This window comes from Corythoichthys intestinalis, chromosome 7 (assembly GCF_030265065.1).
Source record: "Corythoichthys intestinalis isolate RoL2023-P3 chromosome 7, ASM3026506v1, whole genome shotgun sequence".
NCBI classification, from domain to species: domain Eukaryota; kingdom Metazoa; phylum Chordata; class Actinopteri; order Syngnathiformes; family Syngnathidae; genus Corythoichthys; species Corythoichthys intestinalis.
This window is the reverse complement of record NC_080401.1, coordinates 13,193,407-13,206,347: the sequence shown is the minus strand read 5'-3', so window position 1 is coordinate 13,206,347 and position 12,941 is coordinate 13,193,407. Positions and strand designations below refer to the sequence as shown.

The window sequence follows — 12,941 nt, the reverse complement described above, 5'->3', positions numbered from 1 at the left end:
TGAGTAAAATTGAAGCACTGGCAGATAATTTCACTTATTTCTAGTAGATTTACACTAAAAACAAGGGAATTTAGCTCGTTTTAGGAGGTGGGTTTTTGCAGTGCACATGTGTTGGTTCAGGTCACTGTTCAAACCTTTGGTTTCAAAAACTACTCAAGAAACATTTCGAAAACTTCCAGAATAAAGGTCTTGATTTTTCTAGCTAATTTAAAGTGCAATATTTGAACATAATTTAAATTATATTAACAGACACAATAAATACAAACCTATTAACAATCTGTTAACTATCCAGGAATGCAAAAAATAAACATTTGTCTTAAGACAACGCAATATTGTCTAAATAAATGAATTAAATTAACTGAAAAAACTTCTTCGCGTATAACAAAAATAAATAAAAATGCAGCCTTCCTTCACTGCTGTTTTTGTCCACAAGCACAGACAAACTTGACAAAAAAATGAAAGATTCTTTGGGCTGCTTTAAGACCACATAAATAAAATTAAAATTGGACAGAAGAGGGTAAACCTTGCTTCACTACATTTCTCACGGTTTAATTAACACTAACAGTAGAAAACACAAACAGGAGGATATTTCTCTCAAAGCAGCTTCCTACTCGAGTTCAGGAAATTCACACAGATTAATGTTATGCAGCTCTGATGCAGGTCGGACTTTCAGCAGGAAAATTGGTGGTGTGTTCCCCACCTCTTTTTATATTACTTACAGTGGCTGCTGCTAGCGGAAAAAAATTCTAATATTTCTCGCCTTCAAAGGGGGCGGATGAGGTGACATGTATTTGTGGTGGGCTGTGATTGCGTGTGTGTGGGGGAGCGGGTCAAGTCATCAGCCAATCAAACGTGCGTTTGAGGGGAGAAAATGGACTGGCACATTCAGCAAGTGAAAAGGGGTCAATGTAAAGCCTGAGTTATGCTCCTGCGTTGAGGTGACGGCGCAGCGACTACGACGTCATTCAACATTCGATGGTTCTCCGGCCAGGTGACGGGGGCATTTTTGTTGACTTCCTCTTGTCTAGTTTAATGGAGAAAAAATAAACAATGCAAGATGGAACGCTTGAATGTGAATCTTCAGCTAATCAACATTGATTAAATGTTGATCATACAAATGTTGAGGTGCAGGCGACACAGAAGACTGTTTCAAGGCGGTCTGTCCAACTTTTGATGCCGCATAGAGAGTTCTAGCCTCGGGTGGAAACCAGCTAGCTGTAGCGGCTAGTTTCAAACTGGCGTCGAGCACTGCGTCCAGCGTTTTGTCCGAGGTCTGCAAAGCCCTCTAGCCCGATTGGTTTGCTGCGTCCTACAACCAGCCAGTGGGAAGCCATAGCAGATTTCTGGCATCTATGGAACTTCCCAAACTGCTTTGGAAGCCTTGATGTTAACGTTATCACAAAAGCACCGAGGCACTCTCAATCAGTGATGATGTATCGTGTGTGAACTGTCTGTTGTTGAAGATTAAACATCAAAAGAACTATTTTGGCACCAAACCTGTGCTTTATTTTTCATATACTTGAAGTGTGACACGTAAATAAGTCACAGACTCACAGCAAACATATGTACACAATAAATGATGAAGTTCACCAACCAAAAATACGAGATAAAGTGATAAAAAGCTGGCAGTTTTTGGGCGACTGGGTCACCGCTTCGTGTGGCCACTCTATTTTGAACACACACATACAGTACTTGTCCCGGTGGTTCTTCCATTTTTTTATACAATCGTTGGCTGGCCAGTGGCGGACTTGGCAATTTTGGGGCCTAAGGCGAACATATCAAGGGGCCCTCTTCATGGCTCAGGGGTTAAAAAGGTGAGAAGGGTGTGGTGGAAATATGTTCCGGTACACTAGGGCTGTCATAAACGACAAATTTTCTCCTGATTAGTCAGCCGACTAGTTTTACGATTAGTCGACTAATCTAGTAATTTTCTTTTTTTTACTAATTTAGCAATGAAATTGTTGTTGACGTTTATTAATTCACAAAACCATTTTGGAACACTTAAATTCTTTATTGAAGTACAAATAATCATGTAAATAACAATATTCACAAATAAACAATGAGGTTAAATCCTGATAGTATTTACTAGTGTAAAAGAATGGAAAGTCAACAGATTCAGAACACTGACTTTGTCTTTCCACCATTATTCAAAACAATTCTTTTAAAAAATTCTAGCATTATTATTATAGTTTACTACTACAGTGCCTTGCAAAAGTATTCGGCCCCCTTGAATCTTGCAACCTTTCGCCACATTTCACGCTTCAAACATAAAGATATGAAATTTAATTTTTTTGTCAAGAATCAACAACAAGTGGGACACAATCGTGAAGTGGAACAACATTTATTGGATAATTTCAACTTTTTTAACAAATAAAAAACTGAAAAGTGGGGCGTGCAATAATATTCGGCCCCTTTACTTTCAGTGCAGCAAACTCACTCCAGAAGTTCAGTGAGGATCTCTGAATGATCCAATGTTGTCCTAAATGACCGATGATGATAAATAGAATCCACCCTTGTGTAATCAAGTCTCCGTATAAATGCACCTGCTCTGTGATAGTCTCAGGGTTCTGTTTAAAGTGCAGAGAGCATTATGAAAACCAAGGAACACACCAGGCAGGTCCGAGATACTGTTGTGGAGAAGTTTAAAGCCGGATTTGGATACAAAAAGATTTCCCAAGCTTTAAACATCTCAAGGAGCACTGTGCAAGCCATCATATTGAAATGGAAGGAGCATCAGACCACTGCAAATCTACCAAGACCCGGCCGTCCTTCCAAAATTTCTTCTCAAACAAGGAGAAAACTGATCAGAGATGCAGCCAAGAGGCCCATGATCACTCTGGATGAACTGCAGAGATCTACAGCTGAGGTGGGAGAGTCTGTCCATAGGACAACAATCAGTCGTACACTGCACAAATCTGGCCTTTATGGAAGAGTGGCAAGAAGAAAGCCATTTCTCAAAGATATCCATAAAAAGTCTGGTTTAAAGTTTGCCACAAGCCACCTGGGAGACACACCAAACAGGTGGAAGAAGGTGCTCTGGTCAGATGAAACCAAAATTGAACTTTTTGGCCACAATGCAAAACGATATGTTTGGCGTAAAAGCAACACAGCTCATCACCCTGAACACACCATCCCCACTGTCAAACATGGTGGTGGCAGCATCATGGTTTGGGCCTGCTTTTCTTCAGCAGGGACAGGGAAGATGGTTAAAATTGACAGGAAGATGGATGCAGCCACATACAGGAACATTCTGGAAGAAAACCTGTTGGTATCTGCACAAGACCTGAGACTGGGACGGAGATTTATCTTCCAACAGGACAATGATCCAAAACATAAAGCCAAATCTACAATGGAATGGTTCAAAAATAAACGTATCCAGGTGTTAGAATGGCCAAGTCAAAGTCCAGACCTGAATCCAATCGAGAATCTGTGGAAAGAGCTGAAGAATGCTGTTCACAAACACTCTCCATCCAACCTCACTGAGCTCGAGCTGTTTTGCAAGGAAGAATGGGCAAGAATGTCAGTCTCTCGATGTGCAAAACTGATAGAAACATACCCCAAGCGACTTGCAGCTGTAATTGGAGCAAAAGGTGGCGCTACAAAGTATTAACGCAAGGGGGCCGAATAATATTGCACGCCCCACTTTTCAGTTTTTTATTTGTTAAAAAAGTTTAAATTATCCAATAAATTTTGTTCCACTTCACGATTGTGTCCCACTTGTTGTTGATTCTTGATAACAAATTAAAATTTTATATCTTTATGTTTGAAGCCTGAAATGTGGCGAAAGGTTGCAAGGTTCAAGGGGGCCGAATACTTTTGCAAGGCACTGTATATATAATAGTAGTATGATAATTATAATAATTTTTCATTGCAATCATATTTGTCATAGTTTCATTTGAAAGCTATTCTTAGTGTAGAATCTGTATTCCGTAGTATTTACTCAACATATTATAATATTAATTCAAAAGTATGTGGGATTAACTCCATTTTTTTTTTCGTTCGCTGTTAATGCTGTTAACCAGCTGTTGAGTGTTATTGTATGACTGATTGGAACTGTACTGCATTGTTTCGCCACAGGGTATGCTCTCGTGTATTTTATGTTCGGTGTGAAGAAGAAGAAGAAAGTTAAAAGGGGCATTAGCGGCCTGTTCTCAACCTCTCCCTCACTGCACTTTGGCTCTCATGGAAAGCACTTTCGCTCATGTGTTCGAAATAAACGATAGTTGACGTGCAAAGTAGCAAGTGAGCTGTAAAAATAGCGAGCCTAATGGCGTGATAAACGCGGGAAAGCTAAGTGAAGCTAACGAACAGCTAAGCGGAGCTAAGCGATGCTAAACGGAGCTAGGCGAAGCTAAACGGCGCTAAATGAAGCTAAGCGACTGATATTCAGTCCGTCATCGTGGAACAGTCCATTGTAGTGCGTGTGTGTGGGGGAGAGATAATATAAATGTAGCATTCAAATGGCTTTCTTATTTTGTTTTGTTATTTTTTTGTTTGGTATGCTGACATAATTATACATGACATATAGTTGGGTGTGCTGCTGGCTCCGGTGACCCAAGCCCTTGCTCTTTGGGGCAAGGGCAGCTGGTTGGGGGCCCCCTACTGGTTGGGGGCCTAAGGCGATCGCCTACTTCGCCTGAATAGTAGATCCGCCTATGCCTCCTGCCCCGTATTTTCAGCAATCAGACGAATTGCTTGCCATTTGGCAATCTTCATAATATATTGACGAGACTGTAGAAGTTGTCGTACTTGCTCTTCGTTGATACTCTTGTCGGCTTGGTCCATTTTTGCATGTGTAGAAAAATCATGTTTGACAATGGCGGTGATTTCACGCTGAACCGGAAACAACAGTCTGAGCGGACCAATCACGGTCCATTTCCACCACGTTATTTGCGTCGACGTGACGCTAGGTTTGAAAAATCAATAGTAGCACGTCTGGCTACGCCGCATGGTCGTAAATCGGGTTTCCTTGACGGCGCAGGTCTGACGCGGAGGCATAACTCGGCCTTAATTCTGAACATAATGAAAGTAATTCACTTAATAATAGTAGGGTCAAATCTATCCTTACAACATATTCGAAGACAATATAAATTATATATAAAACTGAACTCATAATGCAAATAAGGTTGCTTAAAAGTTGGTGGGGACAATTTGAGAATCCTGAAAAGTTGCTAGTGTTATGTCCCTACCGTCCCTATGCAAACCGTGCTCCTAGCGTTGACCATTTCGTGCTCTAAAATACTGTAAAAATGTTTAAGGCACATATTTATATCAATAAACACTACATATATAATTTTTCACAGTGCTCAATAGTGTAAACCTTCATTTCAGGTGTGATATTTACAGGTGTTTTGTTTTTTTTTTGTTTTCCATTTTCCAAAAATCTTTTGTGTGTTAAAGTGTTTTGCAACTCATGTACGTATAATTGCAACCACAGATGAACTGAACCCAATGTCATTGAATTAGGTAGTATCTGTGTAACATAATTAGCAGTTATTGTATTGATGGAATGATAAGACATCAATATTCTGCTGAATTTTATGGGTAAGGCTTACTTCGTAGCAAATCACTTGTTTTCCAACTCTCAAGTGTTCTAATGCCCAAGTTTCCTCTCCCTCGCCATTTAAGACAATGACAAGCGAAAACTTTCAGTGCATCTTTTGTCCCAAAGACAAAGAATTTCTTAAAAGAAAGTCTTTTGCTGGGCTTCATTAGGCGAGGCCTCCTCCCGTGGCCGTCAATGAAATTGACATTTAATACAATTAGTTGAACAGAAAACAGCTGCCAATCACTCTTAAAGGGGAAGGATTCCAATTAATAAACCCTCCTTGTAATCCCCTAGTTTCACCTCCCACCAGCCTTGTCCACCTCTCCCCCTCGCCTCCACCCGCCTCTCCTTTACTCTTCTTCTCTCTGCAGTGCACGCTGGCTGAACTCCACTCCCTAAACTTTCTTCTCACAACGCTACGTCTCTGGCTGCACTGTTTAGTGTGTTTTACATATAGATTTTTGTTTTTTTTTCTCTCATTTTTTTAATTTTTAAAGGGATGCAAGGTGAGCCAAGGCTGCAGAGTGAGAGTGCAAAGTGGATCCCGCAGGAGTGAACGTGGAGGAGAGGACCATCAGAAACTGAGCAACACGTTTACTTGAAGCAGCAGGTAAGCTATGGGCTTTATTTGGTCTGTTACTTTTTTCCTGTTGCGTGAACTTATGGATGCTTTTAAAGGTCTAGTTTGCATAGATATGAGAAGAAAATAGCATTTGTATTCATTAAGTATCCGTTACATTTTAATGACATATTTAGTTCAAATGTGTTTTACCAGCTGGTGTGTGATGATTTTGCTCGTGCAAGGGTGTATTATTTATTGGAGGATTATATTTTGCATTCTCATGTATGTGCTGTACTGCCAATAATCATGTATGTACCACACAATGTGATTAAGTGAAGGTGTTTCAAAATTGAAAAATGTTTTTAAAAAGTACTGAACCCATTCGTGGGCACTCATTTTAATCATTTTCTGCAAAGCAAATGATTGCTGTCAGGTCTCCCAGTCAAAATGAATTGGACATCTAGCACCATCACTGACACTGAAAGATGAGCAGCTACTCCTCCCAATTTAAATGAATTGAACGTCTATCATTCTCGATCGCAGGCAATCAGTATAATACTATGTTTGTTTTTTTAATCAACTTTAGAGTGCTTTTTTAGGGGCCATAGCCAGATTTCTGTTTTTATTCAATTATATGAATTCTAATAATAAATGATAGCTGGCAGTGGCATCCACATAGGTGGATATCACATTTTAAGTCATGTTGTCCACACTTATATACCAAATGTTAATATTGTAGCCTTCGTGACATGTAAATGCCAGGTCTTTGTGTAAGAAAAATATATGATTAATGTTAGATGATATTGCAAAATATTAGATGATATTACAAAATATATATGGCGGAAAACACTCGGGTTACTTGAAGTTCCACTCTGAGACCCCCAATTTGGCCAAATTTAAAAACTGTGCTATATGCATGTGTGATTCATCATTGGAAATCTTAAAATCTCAATTTTATGGGGGAGGAAACATTTTTAACAGGAGGGCATTAAAAAAAAAAAAAAAAAAAATGAAACTCTAAACCCGAACTGAGGTGAGAGAATGAAAGCGCATAATTAAAGACACCATGATTTTAACAAGATATTATCGCGTATTTACCTTGTTTCGATCCAAAAACTGCGTGTAGCATGTCTCACCGAGTGTCAAGACACAGCTATGAATGGCCTTTTTGGGGATTTTATGGGTTAAACACGGTAACATAACAAGGGTCGCAACGTAGGAATCGCAGACATCAAGGAGTGGTCAAGATTTTCTTTTTCAAATATTTACCCTTTAAAACTTTGTCTTTTTTCTTTGTTTGGATCGATTATTTATCATCTAAAATATCAGGGAAAATGCGGCAGTAAAAAAAAAAAAAAAAAAGAAAAATACAATAAACGATAGGTAGATATCCGAGACCTATTTACAGGGACTATTTTTTCATTGTGACATAATTTGTTTAAAAGTTTAAAATATGCAAGTCAATCATTTTTTAAAGTTTTTTGTTTGTTTGTTTGTTTGTTTTAGCTAAATATTGGACATTAGTTAATGATTCTGAGCTAAAAAATGACATTTCAAATAATAATAAATATAATTACTTACCTTCTTACAAAAGCGGTTGGGCGGTGTCTGTAAACGGGGGTCTCCTGGGTAAAACAGACATGTTAAAAATAGTTCGGGAGCTTAATGCCCCATGAAACTGCTATGGCAGCATGTGGACATATTGTTCTATCAAACACAACAGTTCTTTTGGCTTAAAACACAACAGTGCATTTTAAAGAGGGGTGCAAGAGCAGAAACTGCTTTTTCAGCCTACATATAGAAACATATTGATTGAAAAAGCAATATCACATATGTAAACGAAAATAAGCATGACACATAGATTTGTGTAAAACTATTTTGGAAGTTTTATTACATATAGTTTATACACTGTTGGAAATACTGATATTACATGTATATATATATTTTTAAATGGTACTGTATTCTCTGCTTTCGATTCAAAATTTATACATTTAAAATTGTGTAATATTCATTTGTTAGATTTGTATAAATTTAAAATATTGTAAAACTTTGTGAATCTTTTGGGTATTGTGCAACTGATAATATATGCAGGAAATTATCAATGAATAAAACTTAAAAAGATAATAATGTCAGTGTCAATAAGGGATAGGTGAATATTTGACCATCATTCTCCTGTGTTAACAACTACATTCTTGGTAATAGTTTGGTGGGGCAAAGAGGCTTAATGTATGAGGTAAAAAATCAACAGTGAGGATTTGCCTCCTCTTAATGGTCACAACTTTGAAAATCAGGGGTCGGGGAGGGGTATACTTTAGGACCCCCCGCCACAGTGCCCAGCTAAGCGGGTTTAGATGCATGTCAGGCCTCCTCCGAGGTAACGAGGTGATCTCTGACCTCGCATTTGCGCCACGTCGTTCAATTAGACCTCATCCCCTCTGGCCGCAGGAGCCGCTGAGGGGCCCGCACGCTCGGATGCATTTATCACTGGATACCATGAGCATGGTGGACGACAGCTGCCTCTCGCCCAGCAACTTCCACGACTTGGCCAAAGGCGGAGGCGTCACGGTGGGGGGCCACGTCCACAGCATCGACGTCATTCTCGGATTCAGTAAAGATCAGGATTCCCTGCTCGGCCCCGCCGGGGTCCCGGGGCCTCAGAAGGTGGGCGTGGAGGGCCTGGAGGATCCTGGGAAGCAGCACGAGTCCCACCCGTCCTACAGTGGCCACCTTCAAGACAATGGCTCCGCGCAGCAGCACCAGTATCAAGGTGAGCGGAGCTTCACACCATTGCTACTCACTTTTGAAAGTACTTATTGAGTAACATTAGAGTTCACTCATTAGTTTTCATCCACTAGTTTGAAATATGCTGGTGGCAAATAATGGACGGAGATGACAAAATATGTTTCATTCGATAACGTGAGCAGAAATGCATCTTGAATGCCTCATCATAAGCCAGTGCTTCTCAATTATTTTCTGTTATGCACCCCCTAGAAAGAAGTAAATGTTCCCTGCCATTTGTCTAATTTATTATAGGCACACCTCTGCATAACATTGTTTCCATGTTAACATTACAGAAAAAAATGTAGATCAATCTACAATGAAGTATAACTTTATTTACATTTTTTTGTTTGTAAAAGAAGACTGAAAAATAAAAATTTAGTAAAATCAATAAATGATAATAAATTCAAATTGATTTGCAACATTAACTCAGAGCAGAATATTCCAAACAAAAATTAATAAAACAAAAGCGGAGTGTCACTGGACAGAGGGACAGTTTTTATTTTTGCAGCACTTGCATCGTCCAGCTTGACGGAGACCATGTCTATGCTGCAGGCAGAAGCAGCTCCTCTGCTATTGAATGTTTTTTTTTTTTGCACTGAACAACTTGGTATGCTACCTTGTATGATGCTAACAGTGCTCGCTCGTTTACTGATGTAGCTGTCACAAAGTGGGATGATTGTTGGCAATATCAAGCATGTTTTCGCTAAATAAAATTAAAGCGGCTTATCAAAGTGATTGGGGTCTAATGTCTTTAAGTAACGTCTTTACGGTAATTATTTCGCTTCATGCTGTCCGCTACCAACATTTTTGGACACAATAAACATACAGGTCTTTCCTTGTCTCCCACTGTATTAAAAGTGAAGCCAAACGCAACGTACGTGCTTGTCATATTTCCTCGCCTTAGCTTTCGGGAGACTTCATATGTAGTGTATCACAAAAGTGAGTACACCCCTCGCATTTCTGCAGATATTTAAGTATATCTTTTCATGTGACAACACTGACAAAATTACACTTTCACACAATGAAAAGTAGTCTGTGTGCAGTTTATATAATTGGGTTAATTTATTTTCCCCTCAAAATAACTCAAAATATAGCCATAATACCTAAACCCCTGGCAACAAAAGTGAGTACACCCATTAGAAACTACATCCATCCATTAATGTTGGCGTGCATGGCTGTCACCCCAGGAGAACGCCTCTTCTGAAGACGGTACACAAGAAAGCCCACAAACAGTTTGCTGAAGACATGTCAACAAAGCACATGGATTACTGGAACCATGTCCTATGGTCTGATGAGACGGGCGGGCTTTCTTGTGTACCGTCTTCAGAAGAGGCTTCCTCCTGGGGTGACAGCCATGCACACCAATTTGATGTAGAGTGTGGCGTGTGGTCTGAACACTAACAGGCTGACCCCCCCACCTCTTCAATCTCTGCAGCAATGCTGACAGCACTCCTGTAACGAGTCAGATGACATTTTGGAGGGAAAATGACAAGCAGTACTCAATTTGGACATTTAGGGATGTACGTAGTTTCTATGGGGTGTACTCACTTTTGTTGCCAGAGTTTAGATATTAATGGCTATATTTTGAGTTAATTTAAGGGGGAAAATAAATTAACTCTATTATATACGCTGCACACAGACTACTTTTCATTGTGTCGAAGTGTCATTTTGTCAGTGTTTTCCAATGAAAAGATATACTTAAATATCTGCAGAAATGCGAGGGGTGTACTCACTTTTGTGATACACTGTATCCTGCTCTTTGTTGTGCGCTCTTGTTTAATGGAAAAATACTGCGCGCAATCTGAAAAGGAGAGCACAACTGCCACCCACTGAGTGGATGTGCAATTACACATTATTCTACTGCGACCAAAAAATATATGTTCTGCAAAATCGCATGCGCTCCTTGGGGTGGGCGCTCCCCACTATTTGATAAGTACTGTGATAAGGCAATGAAACCACGTGATTTCTACCAGGCACAAGTGAGAATCATAGAAAGTAATGCAATCATAAAATATGTAAATTCTGTAAATGAGATTTATGTCTCATAGTGTTAAATTACAAATAAATAGTCATATTTATTTTGTCTGGTACACGTCAAGCGATATTTTGTTTCCACAAAAGACGAGAATGGAAAAGATGTTTTTCTGGTTGGTTTCTTTTTTCCATAAGTCCACATCAGAACTATTCAAATTTCCCCCTAAATCATCTTTAACATCAGTGTTTTTAACAACATTTCCATATATTTGCGTTGGACAAATGCAACAAAACAAACATCATTGTCACCCAAGTCATCCATATTGTATATCTAAGTACTGCATTTTTCAGACTATCAGCGTGTGAGTTGCACCAGCCCAAAAATGTACAACAAAGAAGAACTTTGTTACATTGTAAATGATGGTAATAACAATAAAATGAGAACAGGCTAAACAGATGTCTGTTAACACAACATATTAACAAATTTTCAGAACATAAACCATACCAAACTTTTGATTTCACGCCAAATCACTGTGAAATCCATAAAAGTCTTCTCTTCTGAGCAACCCTGCCGAGGGCACCCTTTTTGCAGGTGTCAGTGTGAAAACAAATCTCTGTATCAATCGTAGGCCCAGCCAAATTATTAGAAAAGTGTGACTTAAATATTAGTTGAATTTTTCTTTTATCACAGACAATGAAGTAGTTGCTGAAACATGTCAGGTAAATAAAACAACCTAAAACAATTGTCTGTAATAAAAGAAAAAAATCAACTAATCTATAAGTGTAGACAAAATGAACACAGTACAACTAGTGTGATTTAATGCCCGACAAATACAATATGATGAGATTAGGGCTAACTATTATTTTTATCATCGATTAATAGGACGATTTATTAAAGGAATAATCGGATAAATGTCACTTTTTTCAATTACCTTCATAATTTAAGTTGAAGTTGTTATAGGCATGTTGTAAGTAACAATGAAGACAAAATGGATGAATATTTCCTTAAAAAATATTTTATTACAGCTTCCTGACTTAACTAACACAGTACGGTTTTAAGTAGATAAAACTTATTAACGTTTTTAATAAATGTTTTGAGTATAAAACATTGAAACTAATTTTTCGGTACACAGATCAGACAAAACTCCTGTTCATTCAAATTTTAAAAAAGTGCTGATGATTGACATTTTTCATCTTGAGGGAGAAGCACTGATATAAATTGTGTCAATGACTTATATATTTTCTTTTAAAAAAAAAACTAAACAAAATCGAATAAGGAGGCAGACTGTAACGAAATAGTTTTCTTTATCAAACACTTCATAAATACAATCCAAATCCAATTTCAAAGCACTCTCTCGTATGACAATTTACTGTTTGAATGGGAGCATGTGTTGAAACTTGAAAGGAGACTCTAAAGCCCCTTTCACACATACCTGAACTCTAGTTAATTCCCACGATTTTAAACGGGTAGCCCTTATGTGTGAAAGCCATTTCCCAGGTCGACTGAAACGGAGACGAAACGAAAATTTACCGGGTCGCATCCTCGTATAATGTCCGGGACCAGGGGTCGCGTTAACCGAATATTTTACGTCGTTGACCGATTTTTTAAAACAGTGACGGAAAAAACTGAAGTCCATCCGTCATTTTGACCGGTTGCAATTCACACCCCAGACCACAGGGTGGCGAGTGAGCATATTAATTAGCTATTGTCTCTCTTGATGCATGAAGTCGTTGGCCTTACTCTGAAAAAATGTCAAGGCAACCGAGTGTCCGAAGTTTCTTCAAAAAGCCCCAAAACGACGATGGTGTTGATAAAAGAGGTGAAAAAACAGGGACTGCACAAGCGGGCACGCAATTCAAGTCCATGCGCACCAGGAGGAAAGTGTGAGACTACGTTCAGGCCACAGCAGGTGAACTGTTAATTTCATTGTTCCATATGCTACATATGGTAGGCTACCTACCTACTGGGGCCTCAGTGACGTTTCTTATTCTCGCTATATGATTATACAACTTTAACATTTGTTAATAATACGCTCTGTGTGTAGTATCATCCATCGCTTTTCCTTTTTAAATGGG

The 12,941-nt window shown here is 38.8% G+C and overlaps 1 protein-coding gene across 1 annotated transcript in view; it reads left to right on the top strand.

The window, feature by feature from the left end:
* rx1 (retinal homeobox gene 1) overlaps positions 1 to 12,941 on the top strand; it is a 63,568-nt gene that overhangs the window by 25,882 nt on the left and 24,745 nt on the right. Inside the window, exons 2-3 of the mRNA XM_057841314.1 lie at positions 6,046 to 6,158; positions 8,556 to 8,877. Of these exons, the coding sequence (XP_057697297.1) occupies positions 8,583 to 8,877 (295 nt within the window). The 5' untranslated portion in view covers positions 6,046 to 6,158; positions 8,556 to 8,582. The remainder of the gene's footprint in view (positions 1 to 6,045; positions 6,159 to 8,555; positions 8,878 to 12,941) is intronic.